This window comes from Myotis lucifugus, unplaced genomic scaffold, assembly GCF_000147115.1.
Source record: "Myotis lucifugus unplaced genomic scaffold, Myoluc2.0 scaffold_132, whole genome shotgun sequence".
NCBI classification, from domain to species: Eukaryota; Metazoa; Chordata; class Mammalia; order Chiroptera; family Vespertilionidae; genus Myotis; species Myotis lucifugus.
This window is the reverse complement of record NW_005871180.1, coordinates 1,729,685-1,754,334: the sequence shown is the minus strand read 5'-3', so window position 1 is coordinate 1,754,334 and position 24,650 is coordinate 1,729,685. Positions and strand designations below refer to the sequence as shown.

At 36.7% G+C, this 24,650-nt stretch overlaps 1 protein-coding gene and 1 pseudogene across 1 annotated transcript in view; both read left to right on the top strand.

The window, feature by feature from the left end:
- SPAG6 (sperm associated antigen 6) overlaps positions 1–24,650 on the top strand; it is a 105,049-nt gene that overhangs the window by 33,200 nt on the left and 47,199 nt on the right. Inside the window, 8 exon segments of the mRNA XM_006109726.2 lie at positions 8,083–8,103; positions 8,106–8,287; positions 9,179–9,191; positions 9,194–9,348; positions 10,514–10,584; positions 10,586–10,655; positions 13,042–13,198; positions 13,201–13,232. Coding sequence (XP_006109788.2) covers positions 8,083–8,103; positions 8,106–8,287; positions 9,179–9,191; positions 9,194–9,348; positions 10,514–10,584; positions 10,586–10,655; positions 13,042–13,198; positions 13,201–13,232 — 701 coding nt within the window.
- LOC102427445 overlaps positions 13,118–24,650 on the top strand; it is a 33,960-nt pseudogene continuing 22,427 nt past the window's right edge.

The following is a 24,650-nucleotide window of genomic DNA, read 5'->3' as shown; positions in this document are numbered from 1 at the left end:
GGAGTGTCACAAGGTCAAGCCTAATTATGCTAAGAGGACTGTGCCCTCTAAGCTAGGACTTGTTTGTGACTTTGCCAGCAGGCCAATCTGAGGCTTAACCCTATATCAGTTCCCCACATCTCACCCTTTTTTTATTATTAAGCTACTATAACTTACACATCAAGAACAAAACTCTGGCTAATTAAAACAATAACAATGCCAATCCATAACCCAAAACATTTTAAAACTTGAGCATAACATTTCAAGAACAAAAAATGTTTTAAGTCCCAATTTCAATGTCCAACAGTCTGAGTCCAAGTTTCAATGTCCGACAGTTCCTTATGTGTAGATGTCAGCAATGATAGTTCAGTTCTGGATGGTGGACAAATGGTGGCAATGCAGGTCTAACCCTCTCTGGTTTGATCCTGGGCAACCTGCAGCGACGCACAGCTGCTGACTGCTAGCATGGCAAAGCGTCGTCAGCGTCTCCATCTCTGAACTGTCTCTCCTCTTGTCTTCATGGCTGGAGCATTCCTGAGAATTCCTCTCTGTTGCAGGAATCCACATGGTCTTGAAGTTGTTTTCTGAAAATATACAAACATATTCTCGACCGAAGGTTAATAAATGGAATTTTACTTGGGGTCCTTTTTATATTTGCCCAAATGATTTTCCTTTGGCTTATTTTGACACCATGTGTGTTTTCCTAGGTGTCTGTTAGCATTATAAATGAAAAAATTTTTTCTAGATGTAATTTAGTTACAGGATATTTTTCCTTACATGGTATTTTTCCACTATCCCCCCTTTTTTGATTTAATTATTAGAAGACTTTTTGGAAAAGTTATAATGCAGACTAGATAACTCTAAATTTTATTTTTTTGCACAAAAATATGACTGTTTTAGGTTCATTGCATGTTAAGCAATTTTTCTATGAAATGAAAATTTTGGTTAATACTTCTTGAGCCAATTTTAATCTGAAAACCTGACTGCTATTTTACTGTCAAATTTAATACTCTAACAACAATCTTAGTTTACACTGTAAATATTAATGGAAAGGATTATTTTGCATCCTTGAGAAAGCCCCGAGCACTCCTGGTGTTAGGCTGGATGTAGATATAGGGTAGCTGTCGTCAGCCAAGTCTCCGTTGTCTGGGTACTGATCTCAGCTGGGCCAAGTCTCTTTCTGTTACCTGGGTCCCGATCTGGGCTGGGCATGGGAAGCAAGAAGCAGCCATGGGGGCAGGAGACCTCCCTCAGAAGGGGCGAGTGTTCAAGCACCTGCATAGTTGGGGGGGTGAGGATGTGTGCCCCACCTCTGTTGACCCCCAAGTTCTCTTCTGCTGGCCCCTCTGCAACTGTGCCTGTCTTAGGTTGTTCCTCCCCGAGGAATCTTACCCGTCTTTGACTAACCAGCCATCCTCCGGGGCCAAGCAGGGTGATGTGAGGTACAGTTCTGTCTCCTTGGTAGCCTATGCCCCTGTGGCCTCCATTCCCAGCAATTGCCTTGGGATCCCCTCGCCTGCTGGCGGGGCTCCGGCATTGCACATATCTTGGGGAACCCAGGTTTCTTCTCCAGGGAGGGCCCAACTCATGCCATTGGGCTAGAGACAGATCCACAGCACCAGCCACCATGAGGCTTCAACCTCAGCATGAACAGAGAGCTCAGGCAACAGCTGTGGGCAATTGGATTGTGAGAAGAGGGACCCTCCTGGCAAAAAGAGCAAGAGAGGTCAATATAGAATGCTCAAGTGCCTTCTCAGGGAGGCCCTCCACACAGTGGAAGGGATTAAATCCTTTAATGTCCTTATTAAATTTCTGCCAAACATTCAAAGAATTAGTTTGTAAATTTGTTTGGGATAAATGCACAATATACTGTTGTAAAGCATCAATAATTATTAAATAAACTTGTAGAATAATACCATGCAAGAATATTCTTTGCTCTAGGCCATGGCAATTCAATTTTAAACTGGCTGTCAATTTCTTTTTGTATAGACAAGCTCTTAGTTACATTTTCCTTGACCTGTTGTATGAAATGAGAGGTCTGAACAGATGAAACACAATGCCCACAGAAGTAAGTAACATTACAAGGGCAAAGATTACTGCAATTAACATTCCAAGAAATCTTTTTTGTCTTTTTAAGATTTTTTACTAGATCATGCAACAGTTCGTAGGTTTGATGAGATTCCCATGGTTCAGTTAAGTTAGTGGGAACCCAAGCAAAAGCTGGTTGTTTTAAAATCATGAGGGAGTTCTTTTGAACAGTAGAATTGATACAATGGGATAATGTACAATTTGTACATGACAGCTCATACAGATGGCTTGTAACATTAAGATGCATCTGAATGGGGCCTGATAGGAGCACAAACAGATCAAACACACAGGCAGTAGCAAACACTGTCTTATTGAGAGTTCCTCGTAAAGCAAAAATGGAACTATTTGAGCTATAATTGAAACTATACCATTTTATAGGTGCAAGTGCAGTAGCTAATTTCCACTGCGTACTTTGTAGAGGCCAGTTGTCATGTTGTAATTGAGGCCCAACAAAGTCTCCTTCATGAGATGTAGTGATTTTCTTCAACATATAGATAAAATGCATTTCCTTTCCATTTAAGGGTGCGGTTGTTACTATACAGAGAACCATAAGGGCTCCAGTCTATAAAGAAAAAAATTGTTAAGTTTGCTGGTGGTAGGATAATTACTATAACAGTCTTTCCAATTAACTTCTTCCTCAGTGGGATTCCATACATAAGACCATGTACGTAAAGGCTTAGTGTGGGGGGGGGGGGGCTTACCATACTTATATTTTCTGCACCTTTCCCTGGAGCAAGTAGAGATAATACATGTACTTGAGCCGTTTCTTCCCCGTTCTTTGGGGTCCAGGCTGGCCAAAAACCTCTCTTTAATTTTACACACAAGGGAGCAGTGGCTTGATTTAGAGTCATGCAAAAGGGAAGGTGGGTGGCAACAGCTGTGTAATAATACCTTGTCCATATGCTTCCTTGCCCTACCTGTGGTCTTCCTGGAAGGATCAGCCCACGTAAGGGTTCTTACCCATGAAGGGTCAGGAGTATAAATCTGAAATACTTCCACATTTTCCCTAGGTAATATTACCGTAAAGATGATTACTGCTAGCATGGCAAGAAAGACATTCTCTGTACAGTCTTCTTTACCATGCCCCAGGTGGTCTCCAGGCTGTTTGTTGTCTGGCACGTCCTCCTCCTGCTGGGTTAGACTTGGAGAACTTTAATTTAAAAAGAATCTTTTTTCTTTTACACAAAGTAACCTACAGGGTTACTTCCTGGATGTTGACTGATAGTGCCGCAAGGCCATGTATTTCAAGTCAAAGTCATTAAACATTTATGGTGACTGTACTTTCAGATTTGGTATTTTAACAGCAAATCATTAGATTATCCTATAAATATTAGTGGAAGATATTTCAAAATTTTAAAATTTCTCCTTTATTAAATTTAAAATATTTTTAAACAGCATTCCCTTTCGGCTTATTTGCATATACAGAGGGATCATGGGAAGCCTTCAGTAACTTTTTTAGAAGAATTTTACTTTACTAGGATTCAATTGCTTACAAAGATACTGGCTTCTTATAGTAGGTATGTTTATTAATAATGTTAGTAAATTTAGTAAAGTTTTATGTCTGATTCACGAGGTGCAAGTGCTGCCCCACCTCCAGCCTAATTTAAAATCCAGCCGCGAGGAGCTTTTGTTATTTTAAATGACATCTCAAAATTCTACTGCCGTATTTTAAGAAATATCAAACAAAATAACTTGTTTTGCCCTTTCTTAGAGGCAAAAACTTAAAATATATTTATTAATTTATATTTGATAAAGCTTTCCATGTGATTTCAAGTATATTAAATTGGCTTTATTAAAAAAGTCTTTAATAAGACAGAATAAACTTTTGAAAGCATTTCAGGGCCCGTGAAATGTCCCAAAGTCATTCCTTGGTTATAGTTTTGAAATCCAACTTGGAAGACCATCAAATATATACGTATATATATGATTTAAAGATTATATACCTTTTATAATTATTAAGAGATATCAATTAAATTAAAACTGATCTTTGTATATAAAATTTCTGTTGGGATCACAAAATTTATCCTTTTTTAATCAGATCAATGAGTAACATATTTTGAATTCTAATTATTTCAGAGAAAACAAAAATTATTTTTTCAAAGATAAATCTCTATACTTTAGGCATTTAGCTACCTCAATTACACAATTTTTCCCAATTCAATCCGAACCTTAAACTTTTAGCTGGCAAGTCAAATATTTAGCATTTCTCAATCAATAACATTTTTAAGAATAAACTTCAAAAATGCAAGACATAATCAACCAACAGATTTAATTCTGTCCTCTAGATTTAGTATGAGGCACACTCAGATCAATATTTCAGCATTATTTCACTTCAAAATACCTAGGTATAAGTCTTTAGATTCAAACCCAATTATTATTTTAAGGCAGTTGCTTTGGCAAATTTTCTGTAACAGACAATTTTACTGAATTTCTTTGAGGCTTTTAAGATTAACTTTGGAACAGGCTTTATTAACATTTCAAAAATCACTCTTTATTATGGAAATATACCAATCTTGTTGCTAGAACCAGCCTGCATTTCTTCCCTGGCTCAAATACGCCATTTTTCTTAGGAAATAATCAGTCTTGGGTTTTATTTTGTACACTTGTAAAGAGAATTCAGCTCAAAACTCTATCTAAATGTCCCAAATCAGACGATGCGCGCGTTAGTTCCAAGCCAGTTTTTCTCTTCACACGTGCACAGAAATCCCAGATGAACTTTTAAATTTTGTAAAACTTTTCAATTATGAGAGGGAGATTTTAAATTAGAATACTTGGGGAGGGGGCGTCCATATTGGATTGCCATGTGCTCCCTTCTTTGCTTCCCCACATGCTTTGGGGGGAGTTTCAGCAAATGACTCAGATGGCATATTTTTCCCAAAGTCATGCTTAATAAAAAAAGACATTTTAATTTTTTTCCTATTTCGCTTTCCAAAGTTATGGCTAGCACCCAAGGTTATCTTAGCCAAAGTTTGGTTGTCATAAGATGTTCTCCAGTAATTTTTAAATAAAACATTAAGTAATCTCATTTCGGGAGAACTTGTAGCTCTGCCCTCTCCTGCCACCTTTGAATCTCTCCACACCAGAGGTGGATTCTGTAGCGGAATTTCATTTCTTATTACAGATTTTAGATTCCAAATACAAATTAAGATTTTAATTTGAACAAGAAACCACATTGAGGTGACCATGGCACTCTTTTTTCAGTCTGATTTAAAGGAGTACCTTTTAATATTCCAATTTCTTTATAATTTGGCCTTTTAGCACAGGTGATTCTATTAACGGAGAATTAAACATTTCAGGATTAGGACATCGAGGTGGAGGGAGCCATGAAGGCCATTCCTCCCATTTTTTCTTTTCTTTCTGCTCCTCTTTAGGATCGGAAGGTGTAAGAGGAGGAGATTTATCCTCCTTGGCCTCTCTTAAAGGCTCTAGTAAATGAAATACTGTGTTTCACAAGGAAAAACAGTTTGGAGGCAAGTTTTTCCCTGCTGCTGACCTTTTTTCAAGTTCTAATTTTTTGGCAAACTTTTAAGATCTAATGTACATTTTCAAGAAACCAAAAATTATGTTCTATAACAACATGCAAAAACTATAAGAGATTACCTTCTGAAACTTTAACTACTTAAGCATGCAACTCAAAAGTCTATAATGAAGTTTCTTACTTTTTTAAAAGCCCAATCTACTTTTTTAAAGCCAAATCCTGCCCCGTTAGCCTGGTTGAGAAAACGTTCCCACACCGCCTACAGCTCCGGACCACTGTAGCTGATTGTGGGCGTTTGTGTGCGGTGAAATAACCCCTCACCTTTACGGTGAATTTTCCTACCTTTATGGTGAATTCTTTGTTCCTCACTTTGCCAGTGAAACTTCGTTTTTTCGCTCTAGCGAAACCTTCACTTCCAGAGTTCCCGACGGGCGCCAGATGTCGTAAGAGTTTCCCTCCACGTCCTGCGTGGTTCAGGGTTCGGGTCTGGAAGTGGAGCCGCACACAAATGAAATAGAAAAGACACAAGATAATTTGGGAATATGGGGGACCAGGCGAGTAAGTCCAACTCAGGGAGAAGGACTTCCTCCGGTGCTCAGGCCTCACCAAGCTTTTATAGTGAGAGGTAAACAAGGTAGTGATTACCATAGTTACACAGTTCTTGTGAGTTTCACTTGTTTTGACCATGGTTACACTTCCTGCACTTCCTCATCCCATTAGCTTTCCCAGATAAGATCTAGGGAGTGTCACAAGGTCAAGCCTAATTATGCTAAGAGGACTGTGCCCTCTAAGCTAGGACTTGTTTGTGACTTTGCCAGCAGGCCAATCTGAGGCTTAACCCTATATCAGTTCCCCACATATATATATATGTGTATATATATATATATCCTAGGTGCCCTCAAATATATACAATAAAGCTGATATTACAGCACCTGTAAAATTTAGATGGAATTGAATTAACATGTTAATAATTAACATAAAATGTGAAAATTATATCTAGAAATCACATATAATATCACATTTTATATTTCTTTTCATTTTCTCTGGGTGGGGTGGGGGAGAGAGGAAAACAGTGATCACCTGTTTCACCTGCTGTCATGTTGGTCTTCATGCCATTGCAGTAGAATCTCAGAGATGCTTCTGGGGAATGTTACAATACTAGGTTGATATTCCAGTATGCTGTTGCTGCTGTCTTTTTTTAAAAGAAACATTTTTATCTGCCTCTGGTTCTTGATATTATATATTGACTTCTCATTGTATTTCATATTTCACACTAGATTTTAAAAATTGAAACATATTTGCTAATCAATGGAGTGTTAATTTGTAGAAGTCTGTCATCTACACCAGCATTGAAAGCATCTGGCACATACGGACCTTCCATTAATACTTGTTTAATGAAAGAATGAATTGTTTATACAATATTGGGACTTCTAAGATAATTGTAATAATTTAAGAAAAACAAATATTGGATGCTAACTTGTATTTTCTAACATTATTCCCTTTTAGATAATGTGATAGTACCCATCTTTTGAAAAATTAAACACCATATATTTTTTAAAGATTTTAAGTGATATGCTGAATGGATAGTTTGGCTATTAAGACATAAATTGTCTGGGCACTACATATGTGGAAAAATTAGAACATAATTTGAAAAGAAGAGATTATAGATATGGGTATCTGTTATTAAGTAAGGGAGGCCATGAATATAATGAAAGTAGAATGTTGTAACTATGTGTTGTGCTTTATGCTTCTCAAAAGATGTCTTTCTACATACATATTATATGGGTCTGCCTATCTCTCATTATCTAAAATTTAAAATGTGTTATTTTTATAGCTGTTATTCTTGGGCACACAAGTAAATCAATGTGTATATTCAAAAGATGTTTGTTTCTGACAAGTAAAATGGTTAAGATAAATATCTTAACATCAACATTTATATATATTAAAGTATGCTGTTTAGTCATAGATCTCATTTTGAAAGTGTTTTTATATGTATAATAAAAATGCACCTTTTAATTTTATATAATATTTTTAAAAACTCTTTAAAAAATACTGTAAGATGAATGGAATTTAAAACTCAACATTATTAGCACAAGATTCATGTTAATGTTTACTCATGTAAATAGTACAAAATACTGCCTAATTAGTGTGGTTGGTAAATTTTTGGTACTTTAATTTTCTGTTATTGTAAACCATGCATAAAAAGCTTGCCTATCGAGAAGTGCAGAATTGTCAGAGCTTAAACAGCTGACATCTGCTTACTCTCTTAAAAAAAAAAAAAGAATAACAAGCCATTTCAGCCTAATCTACCTCAAATGTGTTCATGTAAATGGAGGTCCATCTATTGACCTGTATTCTTTTCAGCTCAGGATTGGTCCACATGGTTTATGAAACCAGGAAGGCTGATTTGAAATGCAGATGTCGAGACAGTGAAGTACCCTCCCCTTTTTTTCTTTGCTGTATCTGTCAGGGAGAAAAATGGCTTGCACAAGGGTCAGTCACCCATACTCACTTAATTACTTTTCTTGGACCCACAGAACTGTCACAAGCTGTGGTGGATGTGGAGCAGTTCCTCTGTTAGTACTTTGTATCCAGGAGGCAGAAATTGCTTTGAAAAGGATTGCTCCTTCGGACCTCAGTGATATTTCAAAGCATTCTCCAGAGTTAGCACAGACAGTAGTGGATGCAGGAGCTACTGCTCACTAAGCCCCGATGATTCTGAACCCTGCTGCTAAATTAAAGGTATTTAAAGATAAGTTAAAAAACAGATTTCTGTTAATCTAATGGAAAATGTGTATGGTTTAATATATTTTCAAAAATAATTTATAAATTATTATTGAAAACAGATGTGACTATATTATGTATTTAGTGTGTGGAAATTATGCTGTAAGGATTATATAATAAAGACATGACTGGGGAAAATTTGTGCAATGTTAAAAATTAGAGGTAGCATTAGTACTAACATTAATTGCTAAAATAAGGAATCACATTGATGATTGAATCTCATTAATCAGGGCGGGAAGGCACCTAAAGGTTTTCTAGCTCACCACTAATTATGTTTAAATTTCTTATGAAAATTGTCATATTTATGTTTGTCTTTTTTATAGCTTTCTAAAATCTGATTTTCAGTTAATAGTCACCAATTATACTTTTGTATGCTAATAATTCGTTATATCCCATAAGGTTTTAAAATTGTTAATGTTAACTAAGCATACATGGAAAGTTCTTTGAAATGTTACAGCATCATGCCAAAAATAAGATGTTAGTTCTGCCTGATCTTTTTTGTACTATATTGCCACATATATTATAAATTAACAATTTAAGTACTACATAATTAAGAAATAGTATTTACCCAGAAGTCATATTCTTTGATCATCTGTGATAGAGATTTAAATAGTCCACAGAAAACTAAGACATTTAATATGGAAAGTAGGGAATTTAAGAAATTCAGTATTTAGGTATAAGACTAGGATGAGAATGTCTCAAAACTCAGAAATCTTAAGTTATGTTACAAATGTAATTGTTTTTTCTTTTTATAAAGGAATTTGACCATATTAAGCTATTTAAATTATACCTGATCTCTGCAGTGGACTCTCTGTGATGCTTTGTTTTATTTTGGTTTTCACTTGACAGCCTCAGGTTCTTTCCACTCTCGGGTGGCAAAACAGTCTGTGGGTCTGGCCGAAATGGTGGCTGAAGCAGAGATTTTTCCAGTTGTACCTACCTGCCTGAGAGACAAAGATGAATACGTGAAGAAAAATGCTTCTATTTTAATTAAGAAGATTGTACAACAAACAGCCAAGGTAAAAATTAAAAGCTTTTTAAACACAATAATATTAGTTAGTTTTCTTTGTAAAGTAAAACAGCAGTTTGTATACAAGGCCCAGGTGCTGTGCCACAGGATTTGGCGAGGTCAGGGCTTCTCATCGTGAGCACTATGCACATTTTGGACTAGATAATTCTTTGTTGTGGGGGACTGCCCTGTACACGGTAGGATGGATATTTAGCAGCATCCTTGGCCCCTGCCAGTAACATCTTTTTTCACTGTGACAGTCGAAAGTGTCTCCATATGTTGCCAAATATTTCTCAGGGGACAAAAGTGTCCCTTGTTGAGAACCTTACTGGGTTATATCAATGGAGTTTGAGACAGAAATCTCAGTTTCTAATCATTTCCTGCTTTCCATTTCTAGATTGTGGGGACTGTAGACCTTTGCCATTCTTGTCATTTTAGGTCAGCTGGGAATAGTAAGAGGTTGTCCAGTTCCAGGCGGGAGAGACCACCAGGCCCCTAGCCTAGAGTGACTACTCTAGTAGCTGCTCTTACGTGGTGGTTCCCCCTCTGAGTTCTCAGATGCCAAAGGAATAGGGTGGATTCTGCAGTTGTATCTTTTTCCTGTGTATGTTATGACTAATCAATTTCATTTCACTAAAGTTTAAAGTCCTCATTCTTTATTTCACCTAACATCTTGGTTGAGATTTTCTATTTTTGAAGTGTAAATAGCTAGTAACCATTGTTCGCAAGGGGGATAATTAGGCTAGGATACTTCAAGTCTGACATTGTCGTTCAGCATTCAGTGAGTAATCTGCTTCATACTCACAATTGTGATTGGGGCTTTCAGTAGTTAGCTAGTTATGAACTAGCCCTAGGCTTAGTGTCTAGGTGAGGAATTTTGACATCTATTAGGATAGGGATAAAAGTTGTGCCATAGCTGTATGAAAATTGAAGCACAGAGTAAGCTCCGTACAGTGGGTATATTTGTACATTCAAAATAGGATTATTATACTTGTATATTTCTTTAATAAGTAGAGTAATTTCACTAAATCATATTTCAAATTTCACCAGGTGTTTTTAGGTCCTAAGTAAAAATGTTTGGCAATATTAAAGTCATGTTTAAAGATCATCTTACGCTTTACAGTCACAATTACCGCACTCTCCTTCCTTTCCCTTAACATCAACATTTCCCTTAGCTTTCGCAGCTGACAGTGAACGCAGGAGTTGCCGCCATGATTGACTGCATTGGATCTCGCAAAGGAAACATAAGGCATCATGATGCTTGGTTATGTGGTGGCTCATTCTGAGAACCTGGCAATGGCGGTGATCATTAGCAAGGTTTGTTCTTGCTCGCTTTTCTTCTAGTTATTGCAGTGAGATATTCTAAGACAGAACCATAGTAATACTCTCCCATAGATTATAAAATGTAACTGACCAGAGTGAAAGGAACCTGAAGAATTTTTCAGCCTGTTTTCAAGGCTTATTAGTAAGTTTCTAAAATCAATGCTTGAAGTAAGGTTTACTTTGTAGGCAGTTTAAAGTTTTACTCAGTATTTAATATCTACAAAATATCCATACCTCTGAGTATTAGTATTACCTGTATTGAAATATTCAGTGTATTTGTATCCTGAAGGACTGACTATATATTTACAAACATGTGAAGCATACTTTGATTAAAGACAACTGTTACAAATTACATGCCCAGTGGTCATTCTCCCCTTATCTGTCATTTGGGTAGGAGATGACAATGGCTGGGACATCCCTTTTTATCCACTGTCCTTCAGCTTTCATGAACTAAATTTCTCTTTTTAGATGTAGGCAATTCAGAGCACATGTCAGACAGTGATGTTTTGTGTCCTTGCTCTAGGAATTTGACCTCATTTCAATTTACAACTTGGTATTAACCCACCATACGGTGTAGCCCTGGCACATAGTAGGTGCTCAGAAATATTGATTGAATTATGGATAAGAATTAATCTCCTGAAGAGCGCTTCAGGGGCTGTGTGCTTACAGTGTCTCCACCAACCCTCTAGGGTGTGGGTTTCTTATCAGCACAGAAAGCCTGCTGCTGTATGTTAAACAGAAGTGTGGATTTTTTTTTAGCCCTCACTAATCCTCAGACTAAAAGGGAGCCTCAGATCTTTATTTCCTACCTATTCCTTGATAATTCTTTGCTTTGCTCGCTTTTTATTCTACGCTTTTCCTTTTGTTCTATTACCAAAGACTATGATAGTGACTAGAACAGGAGTGTTGCTTCTGAAGGGTCACTGTGGGGATATTACTGGGATTTTTGATTCTTGGTTCTTTTGTGGATCGCAGAAAGCTTATACATAGGAAAAATGATGAAAGAAGCAGCAATTGCTTTTGCTTCCTGTATTTCCTCCCCAAACTAACCAGGAGGCGCCCCCTCCTTTGTTGAGGAGGCTGCTGGCCTCTCCCACCTCCGTGTCTCAGCCAGTTGAAGATCAAGGTGGCAGCAGCAGTTTGAGTCAAACTGCACAGTTCTGTGTTCTTCTTTTTCCTACATAGTACTCTAAAGACTAAAAATACTTCACATGTAAACAATACTTTGTAATTTTCAAATCACATTCTTGTTTCTTATCTCGTTTGCTATTCATAATAACTGAGGGTGAGGTGGAGGGGGCTGACTTCTTTTCCTCCTGCTTCTTCGGTCTTGATATGTCCCAGAGTATGAACTTTCTGGAAAATTCCCTCATCCTGAAGACAGGTCCGACCTTTCGTATTGGCAGACAAACATTTTTAGTTGGAAAAAAAGAAGTCAATGAAGAAATATGGTGGGTATCTTCAGGGAATTGGTTTTAATAATCAAATTTAAAGTCACAGAGAAAAAAGTGTATATGATCATTTGAACTTTGCTATGGTAGCATAGCAGTGTGACCTTGACTTTAGTGGTACTAAAGGTGATAATTATTATAGTCCCAAATTAGTTAGAAAGTTATTCATATACAGAATCTGGAATTGTAATTTGATTTGGCAATTTGATTCTTCCTTAGATATAGAAACAGATGTATTTGAGGCCCTTTAGTTAATTCTGTTTTATTTAGATAAAACTGAAGCCTAAAGTGCAAAATACAAGCATGTACTATCTGTGTAACAAAAGTAATCCTTTCTACTTTGACAATCATGTTAAAATGGGCAAAACTACCATTTAAAAGTTGACCGAAATTAATGGAAATTTAATTACTAGTGTAGGAAAGGTTCTAGTAAATATAGTTCATCTAAATGTTACTGAAATAGAATTCTGGCTCACATTATTCATTGGATTTCAAATCTCTAGTAGTTATTTTGTTGTCAGATCTTTTACACTTAGTGAAAAGGCAATTTTAAAGTATTCTAAATTAACTTTTTAACAAAGAAAAATAAAAGGTTTTAAAATGTAAGCGTTTAAAATTTGTCCCAGTGGAATCTGGTTTTACCTACGTACTAATCTGTGGCTTCTGTTGTTTGGTTAAATGCTTCTGTATTTGGTGAGTAAATGCTAGCAGGGGTAGAGTAGTTGGATTGTAACAGATCATTAAGGTAAATTAGTTCTAGTCATTTTATTGACTTGAAAAATGACAGCCCCTGTGCTGTGCTTGTTTATTGAACCATCTAGGAAAAAAGGATCAAGGCCAAATGATTTCTTCTAATGTTTGAGAGACACGGGAGACTATTTAATCCTGCTCTGGTTTCATAACACTTGCTCTGTTGATCAACGCTGCAGGGTGTGCCCCAGTTGTCAGTCTGCTTGTCAGAAGAACCAGAAGATCACGTTAGGGCTGCCACTGCCTGGGCCGTGGCACAGATCGGGAGACACACTCCGGAGCATGCACGGGCCGTCGCAGTCACAAACACTCTGCCAGTGCTGCTTTCTTTGTACATGTCACAGAAAGCTCTGAGGATCTTCAAGTAAAAGTAAGTGCTTAATTCTTACTGTCTTATGAAGATTTGTTAGATTTTGACTGAATATGTAATTTAAAATGTCTTAATTTTCATTATGGACAATTTTGTTGTTATGAGTCAAGAAATACAAATTTATCAGAAGAACTGAGGGGAGTCTTCTTTGAAAATGGGTTGCCCTTGTCTCTGAAAATCAGTGACATGTTTTAAAGAAAGATCTCTGCAGATGCAAAGTTGTTTATAATGAATGTCTGGTTGTTGCCTTCTACATTCCTGCTGACTTTTCTTATAAAATATGAATTGAAGAATAATAGGATTTTTGAAGTTAGAATTGGATGCAGACAACTTTAGTCTGTCTTACATTAAAAAATTCAGTCCAGCCCTGGCCGATGTAGCTCAGTGGTTTAATGACAACCTATTAACCAGAAAGTCAAGGTTTGATTCCCAGTCAGGGCACAAGCCCGGTTGTGGGCTGGATGCCCAGTAGAGGGTGTGTTTCTCTCTCTCTCTCTCTCTCTCTCTCTCTCTCTCTCTCTCTCTCTCCCCCTTTCTTTCTCTCTAAAATCAATTAAAATATATTTTACAAAATATTTTTAAAAATTTGAGTCCAGAAGCATTTATACATGCTTTCCAATGTATAATATAACCGAGCAGGGGGTGTTCCTGAAGTCCTGATCCACCTCTCCTAACTCCAAGTCTGCCTGGTTTTTTAATTATATGTCTTAAATTTGTTCTTTAAAAGAAAAATGCCCATAGTACTCACCAAATTAAACATTTTAAAATATGCATTTTTAAAAATCCAGCTTTCTGAAAAAATATTATTAGCTACTAAAATGATTCACAGAGCATGAATATAAAGTAAGATGGGTTAATTATGAAATTTCAAAGAAAGAAAATGTTTCCCAGCACACTACATTATTAGGAAAACATGTAACTTTTTGAAAACAGCTTTTAGAATTGACTTGGATTAAAGTTCACAGAAAAGACAATAATTAAAAATAAAATTAACAATAGTAAGTTAAATAATATTTAAATATAAATTAAATCAGTAAATTAACAAGTAAGAAAACACGCTTGCTGAAACAACTTTAAATGATACAATGAAGCAGGCAGTTTATTAGAACTGTATAGTTCAGGGACTCTGACAGTTACGTATAGAGTGAACCATTTATTTAATTATCAATTTATATATTTATAAATTTAAAATTTTATAATTTATAAATTTTATAAAAATGAATTTATGTATATTTGGTAATGTTTACCTGTTATTTCTCTACAAATTCATTGAGTGAAGTTGATTTCTAAGATTAACGTGTGTGTGTTTTTTCATTTTTTATAAGACTTTCTGGATTTGGGGCTTCCCTTATATTTCTCTGATGTTGAGTGCATTCCCTGACAATCTTGGTAGGAAGAGTAAGACTGACAATGTGCTAAGGCCTTTTCCAATTTAACAAATCCTGTGATTCTTTGACTTTCTGGTTGAGAAATCACAACTCCATTTTCAGTTTTGAGTTGCTCAGTACAGCTTATTTACATATATGTAATTTTAACCTATATATGTATTTCTCTTTTGGCCTCGAATTTCTTTAACTCACTATCATTACTGTTTTTCCTTTCTCCCTCTTCCCTTCCTATTCCCCAAATTCCTCTTCTTTCCTCTTCCCTCTTCCTCACTTTACACCCTCCTACCCCTTACCTCAGGTGGTCCAATGACTATGGCCTCCTCTGCAGGGTCTCTATAGGCATAACCTGTGCTGCCCAGGCTACAATAGTAGTTATATTCAACTTCTGGATTATCAACAGATCCATTATGACTAACCAAAAAAGGCTCTATCACTTTCACATTCCTGAACTTAGCAACATTTATTTTCCTGTAAGTTTTAGAAATAAAAGGATACATGAATTAGACTAGAGCATGAATAATTCATAGTAGAATCAATAGTAAATCTAGCTGAGAAACCCTTGCAAATAGTCTCTTAGTACTATACAGGGGTGGACAAAAGTAGGTTTACAGTTGTAATACAAATAAATAATGCAATAATTAACAAATAATAATATAAGAATAAACTGTTTCACATACCCACTACTGAAAACCTACTTTTGCCACCTTGTATACATCTTTTTTTTGGTACTGATTAAAGTATTACATATGTGTTCTTATCCCCCCATTGTCTACTTCTTATATACTACAAGTTTATATAACTTGGTTTTTAATGAATTATTATGGTATTATGATGTATAAATATCACTGAAGTAAAAGTAAGATGATTTTATTGTGTTTTATTTTAACAAAGGTGGTTTTAGTAAAACATTTAGGTTTAGAAATTAAGGTTTCTTCTGTCTACATTTGATATTGTAATTACTTTAAGGAAATACACTGGGTGTTAAATGAAATTATATTAATCATTGTCCTATTAACAATCTTCTAAGGCTTTAAATCCATTCAAATATTTTCTTAATGTAGGGACTTCATCATCTTTTTTTTTTCTTCCTCAAGGTCTCTTAGATTTATCAGTTGTTGGATGAGAGTCCAAGTTTGTTGATTTCACACTATCTCAGGAGGGGACAATTCAACCAGGAGCTTCAGGAACTGTCTAATAGTATTTCTCACTTACTCTGTGGCAGCTTTCAAATTATAAGGCCATGTTGAAGTTTATTTTGTGCCAAAGGCATGTCAACTTCTTAAGCACTCTCTAATTGGTTCTGATCTAAGAGAACCAATGAGCAGCCCCTTGAAATTTCTTGTATATTTTTATATAACCTTACTATCTGCCTGTGCCTATATTGTATCAAATACCTGATTAAATATTGAAAAAAAATCTTGTATTTAATAAGCTTTCCTATATATTTTTAAAAAATACTCAGGCAATTCCATTTTCATTTGTTTTGATTTAGAAACATCCTATTAAAATGTTCCATGTTAATTTTGGCATTTGAATAAGTTCATTCTATCACCTTAGTTATAAAACTATTTCTAAGATAATTATTTGCTTTATTGTGTTCTTATCATGATGGTTGGCCCTTTAATTTTTTAGCAGCTTGCTTGAAATTATATATATAATTTCAAGCAAGCTGCTAAAAAATGGCTAAATATAATTTAACCATTTAAAGTGTACAGTTCATTGGCTTTTAGTATATTCAGAATTGTGCAACCATACTGCAGTCTAATTTTAGAACATTTTTATCACCCCCATCACTCTGTATCTTCCCTATCTAGCCCCAGGCAACAATTAATTTACTTTCTGTATTTGTCTCTTCCAGGCATTTAATTTAAATAGAATCATACAATATATGTGGCATATTGTGCCTGGCTTCTTTCACTTAGCATAAGTTTCAAGGCTCATTCTTGTATAGTACATATTGATATTTTGTACCTTTTTATTGAAAAATAATATTCTATTGTATTGGTATACATTTTGTTTAGCCATTTACCAATTGATGAAAATTTGGATTATTTGTACTCTGACTATTATGAATAATGCAGCTATGAACATTATTATACAAATTTTTATGTGGACTATTTTTATTTCTCATGGGTACATACTTAGTAGTGTAATTGCTAGCTCACATGATAACTGTTTAACATTTTGAGGAACTGCCAAATTGTTTTCCAATGTGGGCAGCATTTTGTATTCCCATCAGCAATGTGTGTGGATTTCAATTTTCTGTATCCTTGCCAACACTTATCATCTTTGTGTTTTTATTTATAGCATTTCTAGTGGGTCTGAATTGGTATCTCATTGTGGTTTTGATTTGTATTTACCTAATGGTTAAAGATGTTGAAAATATTTTTATTTGCTAATTGGCCATTCATATATCTTCTTTGGAGAAAGGTCTAATTAGACCATGTGCCCATTTAAAAATTTGGCTATTCTTGAGTTATAAGGATTCTTTATATATTATGGGTACAAGTACTTATCAGATGTATGGTTTGCAAGTATTTTTTCCCAATCTGTGGATTGTGTTATTACTTTCTTGATGGTATTGTTTGCAGCAAAACGTTTTAAAATTTTATCTTTATTGTTGAAAATGTTATAGGTGTTGCCTTTTCCCTCCCATAGTACTCCTCCACCCAGCACCTGCCCCCTCCCCAGGTCTTCACCACACTATTGTCTGTGTCCATGGGTTATGCATATATGCATATAAGTTCTTTGGTTAATCTCTCCCATCCACCCCCCAAACCCTGACTTCCTGCTGAGATTCCTCAGTCTGTTCCATGTTTCTATGTCTCTGGATCTATTTTATTCATCAGTTTATTTTGGATTCCACATATGAGATCGTGTGATAGTTATCTTTCTCTGACTGACTTATTTCATTTAGCATAATCATCTCCAGGTCCCTCGATGCTGTCTCAAAGGGTAAGAAATTCTTTTTATAGCTGTGGAGTATTCCGTGGTGTAAATGTACCACAGCTCTTTTTATCCATTTATTTACTGATGGGCACTTGGGCTATTTCCAAATCTTAGCTATTATAAGTTGCACTGCTATGAACATAGGAGTGCATTTATTCTTTCTGATTGGTGTTCAGGTTTCTTAGGATATATTCCTAGAAGTGGAATCACTGGGTCAAATAGAAGTTCCATTTTTAATTTTTTGAGGAAACTCCATTCTGTTTTCCATAGTGATTGTACCAGTCTGCATTCCCACCAGCAATGTACAAGGGTTCCCTTTTCTCCACATCCTCACCAGCACTTGTCATCTGTTGATTTGATGATCATAGCCATTCTGACAATTTTGAAGTGATACCTCATTCTCGTTTCAAATGCATCTCTCTGATGATTAGTAACTTTGAACATTTTTTCATATGTATGTCTACTTTGGAGAGGTGTCTAGTTAGTTCCTCTGCCCATTTTTTTAAATTGGATTGTTTTCTTTTGTTAAGTTGTATGAGTTCCTTATATACATTGGAAAGTAACCACTTATCAGATGTATCATTGGCAAATATTTTCTCCTATACAGTGGGCTCCCTTTTTATTTTCTGATGGTTACTTTTGCTGTGCAGAAGCTTTTTATTTTTATGGAGTCCCATTTGTTTATTTTCTCTTTTGTTTTCCTTTATACACAAAAATGAACTCTCAGACAGAGGAACTAAACAAACAATTCCATTTACCATTGCAACAAAAATTAAGGTACTTAGGAATAAACTTAACCAAGAAGGTAAAAGACCTATACTCAGAAAACCTCAAGATGTTGTAAAAAGAGATAGGAGATATAAACAAGTGGAAGAATATATTGTGTTAATGGATTGGTACAATTAACATCATTAAAATGTTCATACTACCCAAAGCAATCTATAGATTCAATGCAATCCCTATTAAAATACCAATGGAATATTTCACAGATCTAGAACAAATACTTCAAAAATTTATATGGAACCAAAAAGACCCCGAATAGCAGCAGCAATCTTGAGAAAGAAGAACAAAGTAGGAGGGATCACAATACCAGATATCAAATTATACTACAAAGCCACTGTGATCAAAACAGCCTGGTACTGGCACAAGAACAGGCATATAGATCAATGGAACAGAACAGAGACCCTGAAAATTGACCCAAGCCATTATGCTCAATTAGTATTTGACAAAGGAGGCAAGAGCATACAATGGAGTAAAGACAGTCTCTTCAATAAAAGGTGTTGGGAAAATTGAACAGGTATGTGCAAAAAAAAAAAAAATGACACTAGATCATCAACTTACACCATACACAAGAATAATCTTGGATTCTCACAGCCAATTGGCCTGGAGGCAAATCCCTCCCAGTGCTACCTACAACAATCAAGGCTTAACTACAACAAGACTGTGCACAAAGACCACAAGGGGGAGCACCAAGAGTGTCCTCCTCAGGTAATTGGGGAGGCTGAACCACTGGGCCCCAGAGGACACTTAGCACAGAAAACCACTTTATCAACACAAGGAAGCATAAAATATGCGGAGACAAAGAAACAGGACACAAATGACAGAAATGGAGGAAAGCAAACTGCTGGATATAGAGTTCAAAACCACACTTTTAAGGTTTTTCAAGAATTTTTTAGAAACCGCCAATAAATGTAGTGAGATCCTCAAGAAATCGAGATGTTGTGATAAAGGACCAACTAGAAATTAAGCATACACTGACTGAAATAAAGAATATTATACAGACTCCCAACAGCAGACCAGAGGATCGTAAGAATCAAGTCAAAGATTTGAAATACGAAGAAGCAAAAAACATCCAACCAGAAAAGCAAAATGAAAAAAGAATCCAAAAATACGAAGACAGTGTAAGGAGCCTCTGGGACAGCTTCAAGCATACCAACATCCGAATTATAGGGGTGTCAGAAGAAGAGAGAGAGCAAGATATTGAAAACCTATTTGAAGAAATAATGACAGAAAACTTCCCCTACCTGGTGAAAGAAATAGACTTACAAGTCCAGGAAGCGCAGAGAACCCCAAACAAAAGGAATCCAAAGAGGACCACACCAAGACACATCATAATTAAAATGCCAAGAGCAAAAGACAAAGAGAGACTCTTAAAAGCAGCAAGAGAAAGAAAGTCAGTTACCTACAAGGGAGTACCCATACGACTGTCAGCTGATTTCTCAACAGAAACTTTGCAGGCCAGAAGGGAGTGGCAAGAAATATTCAAAATGATGAATGCCAAGAACCTACAACCAAGATTACTTTATCCAGCAAAGCTATCATTCAGAATTGAAGGTCAGATAAAGAGCTTCACAGATAAGGAAAAGCTAAAGGAGTTCATCACCACCAAACCAGTATTATATGAAATGCTGAAAGGTATCCTTTAAGAAGAGGAAGAAGAAGAAAAAGGTAAAGATACAAATTATGAACAACAAATACACATCTATCAAGAAGTGAATCTAAAAATCAAGTGAATAAATAATCTGATGAACAGAATGAACTGGTGATTATAATAGAATCAGGGGCATAGAAAGGGAATGGACTGACTATTCTTGGGGGGAAAGGGGTGTGGGGGATGCGGGAAGAGACTGGACAAAAATCGCGCACCTATGAAAGAGGACAGTGGGTGGGGAGTGAGGGCGGAGGGTGGGGTGGGAACTGGGTGGAGGGGAGTTATGGGGGGGAAAAAGAGGAACAAATGTAATAATCTGAACAATAAAGATTTAATAATAAAAAAAGAATAATCTCAAAATGGATAAAAGACTTAAATGTAAGTCGTGAAACCATAAAAATCCTAGAAGAAACCATAGGCAGCAAAATCTTAGACATCTCATGTAGCAGTATGTTTGCTGATACATCTCCTAGGGCAAGGGAAGCAAAAACACTTTTACATTTTTAAAAAATTTTAATTTATATATTTTTTCTTTGGTTGCTATTGCAGTTAGAACCATACCTAAGAACACTTTGCCTAACCCAAGGTCACAAAATTTATTCCTATGTTCCCCTTTCATTATAACTCCTTGGGCCAGAATGCTTTCAGGACAAAATTAACTTTTGAATAAGAAACGTTTTTTTATATTATTTTAAACAGTTTTTATTAAAAATCATCCATTAAGCAAAGCAATAATGAATAATTTTTATTATTCTCATTTTTTAAAATATATTTTATTGATTTTTTTACAGAGAGGAAGGGAGAAGGAGAGGGATAGAGAGTTAGAAACATCGATGAGAGAGAAACATCAATTCAGCTGCTTCCTGCACACTCCCTACTGGGGATGTGCCCGCAACCAAGGTACATACCCTTGATCGGAATCGAACCTGGGACCCTTGAGTCTGCAGGCTGACGCTCTATCCACTGAGCCAAACCAGTCAGGGCATTATTCTCATTTTTTAAAAATCATTTGAAATGGTATCCAGGGTTTTTATTGACAATTTTCTTTCTTTCTTTCTTTCTTTCTTTCTTTTTTTTTAAGAAAGAGGAAGGGAGAGGGAGAGATGGAGAGAGAGAAAGAGAGAGAAACATCGATGGCTATCTCTTGCATGCCTCCTACCGGGGATCCAGCCTGCCCAGACCAGAAATGTAATCAGCAACCTTTCAGTGCATGGAGGATGCCCAACCAACTGAGCCACACCTGCCAGGTCTAATTATTATTCTTATGTGTGTTGTTAGGAGGCAAAATATAGTGTTGCTAGTCACTTACTGTGGTATTTACAACTTTCTGTGCTGTGCCAGCACAGCCAAGGGTTCGGTGAGTCTGAGGAGGGGCAGTGAAGGATTAAAGAAGACAGACAAGAGAATACAGCTGGGGCTTGGTGGAACGCTGCTTCTCTGATGGAGAGACAGTGCCCCAGCCTGCAAGCCGAAGCTTTATTTTATAGTCAGAACACACAAAGCAAAACAAGGGTAGTGGTCAACATGTTTACAATGTTCTTGTGAGTTTCACTTGTTTGGGCAGCACTTGCTGCAACTCCTACAGCCCATTAGCTACCTAGGAAGGAACTAGGGAGGGCTAAAAGGTTAAGCTTAATTATGCTAAGAGGGCTCTGCCCTCCAAGCTGGGACTTGTTTGTGGCCCTGCCACAGGTGAGTCTGAGGCTTAACCCTAGCTAGTCCCTACAACTTTCTTTTGTTGTTGTTGTTAATCCTCACCCAAAGATTTTTTTTTATTGATTAAGGTATTACATATGTGTCCTTATCTCCCCATAGCCCCCCCCCCCCCAACACACACTCATGCCCTCACCCTCCTGGTGTCTGTGTCCATTGGTTATGCTTATATGCATGTATACAAGTCCTTTGGTTGATCTCTCCCCCTTACCCCCACTCTCCCCTACATTCCCTTTGAGGTTTGACAGTCTGATCGATGTTTCTCTGTCTCTGGATCTGTTTTTGTTCATCAGTTTAGGTTGTTCATTATATTCCATAAATGAGTGAGATCATGTGATATTTATCTTTCTCTGACTGGCTTATTTCACTTAGCATAATGCTCTCCAGTTCCACCCATGCTGTTGCAAATAGTAAGAATTCCTTCTTTTTTACAGCAGCATAATATTCCATCATGTAGATGTACCATGGTTTTTTAATCCACTTAGGCTGTTAGTGGGCACTTAGGCTGTTTCTAAATCTTAGCTATGGTGAATTGTGCCGCTATGAACATAGGGGTGCATATATCCTTTCTGATTGGTGTTTTTAGTTTCTTGGGATATATTCCTAGAAGTGGGATCACTGGGTCAAATGGGAGTTCCATTTTTAGTTTTTTGAGGAAACTCCATACTGTTCTCCACAGTGGCTGCACCAGTCTGCATTCCCATTAACAGTAAATGAGGGTTCCTTTTTCTCAGCATCCTCACCAGCACTTGTCATTTGTTGATTTGTTGATGATAGCCATCTGACAGGTGTGAGGTGGTACCTCATTGTTGTTTTGATTTGCATTTCTCGGATGATTAGTGACTTTGAGCGTGTTTTCATATGTCTCTTGGCCTTCCTTCTGTCTTCTTTCGAAAAGTATCTACTTAGTTCCGTTGCCCATTTTTTTGATTTGGGTTGTTTATCTTTCTTTTGTTAAGTTGTATGAGTTCCCTGTAAATGTTGGAGATTAAACCCTTATCAGTGATAACATTGGCAAATATGTTCTCCCATGCAGTGGGCTTTCTTGTTGTTTTGTTGGTTTCTTTTGCTGTGCAGAAGCTTTTTATTTTGATGTAGTCTCATTTGTTTATTTTCTCTTTAGTTTACATTGCCCTAGGAGTGGTATCAGTGAAGAAGTTGCTTCGGCATATGTCTGAGATTTTGCTGCCTATGGATTCCTCTAGTATTTTTATAGTTTCCCGTCTTATGTTTAAGTCCTTTATCCATTTTGATTTTATTTTTGTGTATGATGTAAGTTGGTGGTCTAGTTTCATTTTTTTGCATGTATCTGTCCAAATTTCCCAACACCATTTATTGAAGAGTGTCTTGACTCCATTGTATGTTCTTGCCTCCTTTGTCAAATATTAATTGAGCATAATGGCTTGGGTCAATTTCTGGGTTCTCTGTTCTTACCCATTGGTCTATATGTCTGTTCTTGTGCCAGTACCAGGCAATTTTGAGAACAGTGGCTTTGTAATACAGCTTGATATCTGGTATTGAGATCCCACCTACTTTGTTCTTCTTTCTCAGGGTTGCTGCAGCTATTCGGGGTCTCTTTTTATTTCAGATGAATTTTTGGAGTTTGTTCTAGGTCTGTGAAATATGCTGTTGATATTTTAATGGGGAGTGCATTGAATCTATAGATTGCTTTGGGTAGTATGGACATTTTAATGATGTTGATTCTACAGTCCATGAACATGGTATGTTCTTACATCTGCTTATGTCTTTATCTCTTTTTTCAGTGTCCTGTAGTTTTCTGAGTACAGGTCTTTTACCTCCTTAGTTAAGTTTATTTTATTTATTTTTTAAATCTATTTTATTGATATTATTATTATTTTTTTTTTTACAGAGAGGAAGGGAGAAGGAGAGGGATAGAGAGTTAGAAACATCGATGAGAGAGAAACATCAATTCAGCTGCTTCCTGCACACTCCCTACTGGGGATGTGCCCGCAACCAAGGTACATACCCTTGATCGGAATCGAACCTGGGACCCTTGAGTCTGCAGACCGACGCTCTATCCACTGAGCCAAACTGGTCAGGGCAAAATACACAAAGAAGAATCCTGTATTGGGACAAATCCTGAGCAGGTAATGCTTCCCCATCAAGCTTTCCCCCAAACCTCCCCTCACTGGAGCTCTTACAAGTCTTCCTACTGAAAAACTGAGCCCTTGTGAGAAATGTCTGCTCACATCTGGAGCCTTTAAGTCATATCTAAGGTCGCCATCCACATCCACAGCAACATGCTGCTCCTGGATGAAGACCTATGGCTTCTCACCAATTCCAAGCCAGGACAATTAGAGTGGCCCCATCTGGAGAGGTTCTTCTACTTGAGTTTCCTTCTAAATGACTAATCTAAACACCATGATACTAAGGTTCCATCAACACTATGATGTCACTTTCCTTCCTATGACAGAATCCATGTGGTTTTGGATTGTTCTTGCATTTAATGAAAAAACAAAACTGAATTTTAGTGCCTAAGAATTTCCTTTTAGACATTTTGAATACGAGCCTCATTCTTCCCTAATGCAATCTGGGCACAGATGCCACTTGGAATGGCATCTTCATCAACCTCTAATGAGTATGCCATTAGTGCTATTTGCAGAAGATAGAGACTGTCTCCTTTAAGTTTGGTCCCTTCTCTGCTAAGTGATGTGCCTGGTATAAAACAAAACACACAAAAGCCAAGACACAGCATAAAGGATCTGAACTGCTTTGCCAAATGAGGCAACAGGAGTCTTGACTTCCTTTTCTGCTTTGCAGTTATGCAAAGGCTCAGTGAACAGAACCAGACCTAAAATTTCAAGTTACCAGGGCTGCTGCAAACCCGGGAGCTTCATTACCAGTGAGTGCTTTCTCATCCCCGGTGGAGGTGCAGATATACTGAAAGGACGCATGTTAATTATGGGAGAAAGGGAA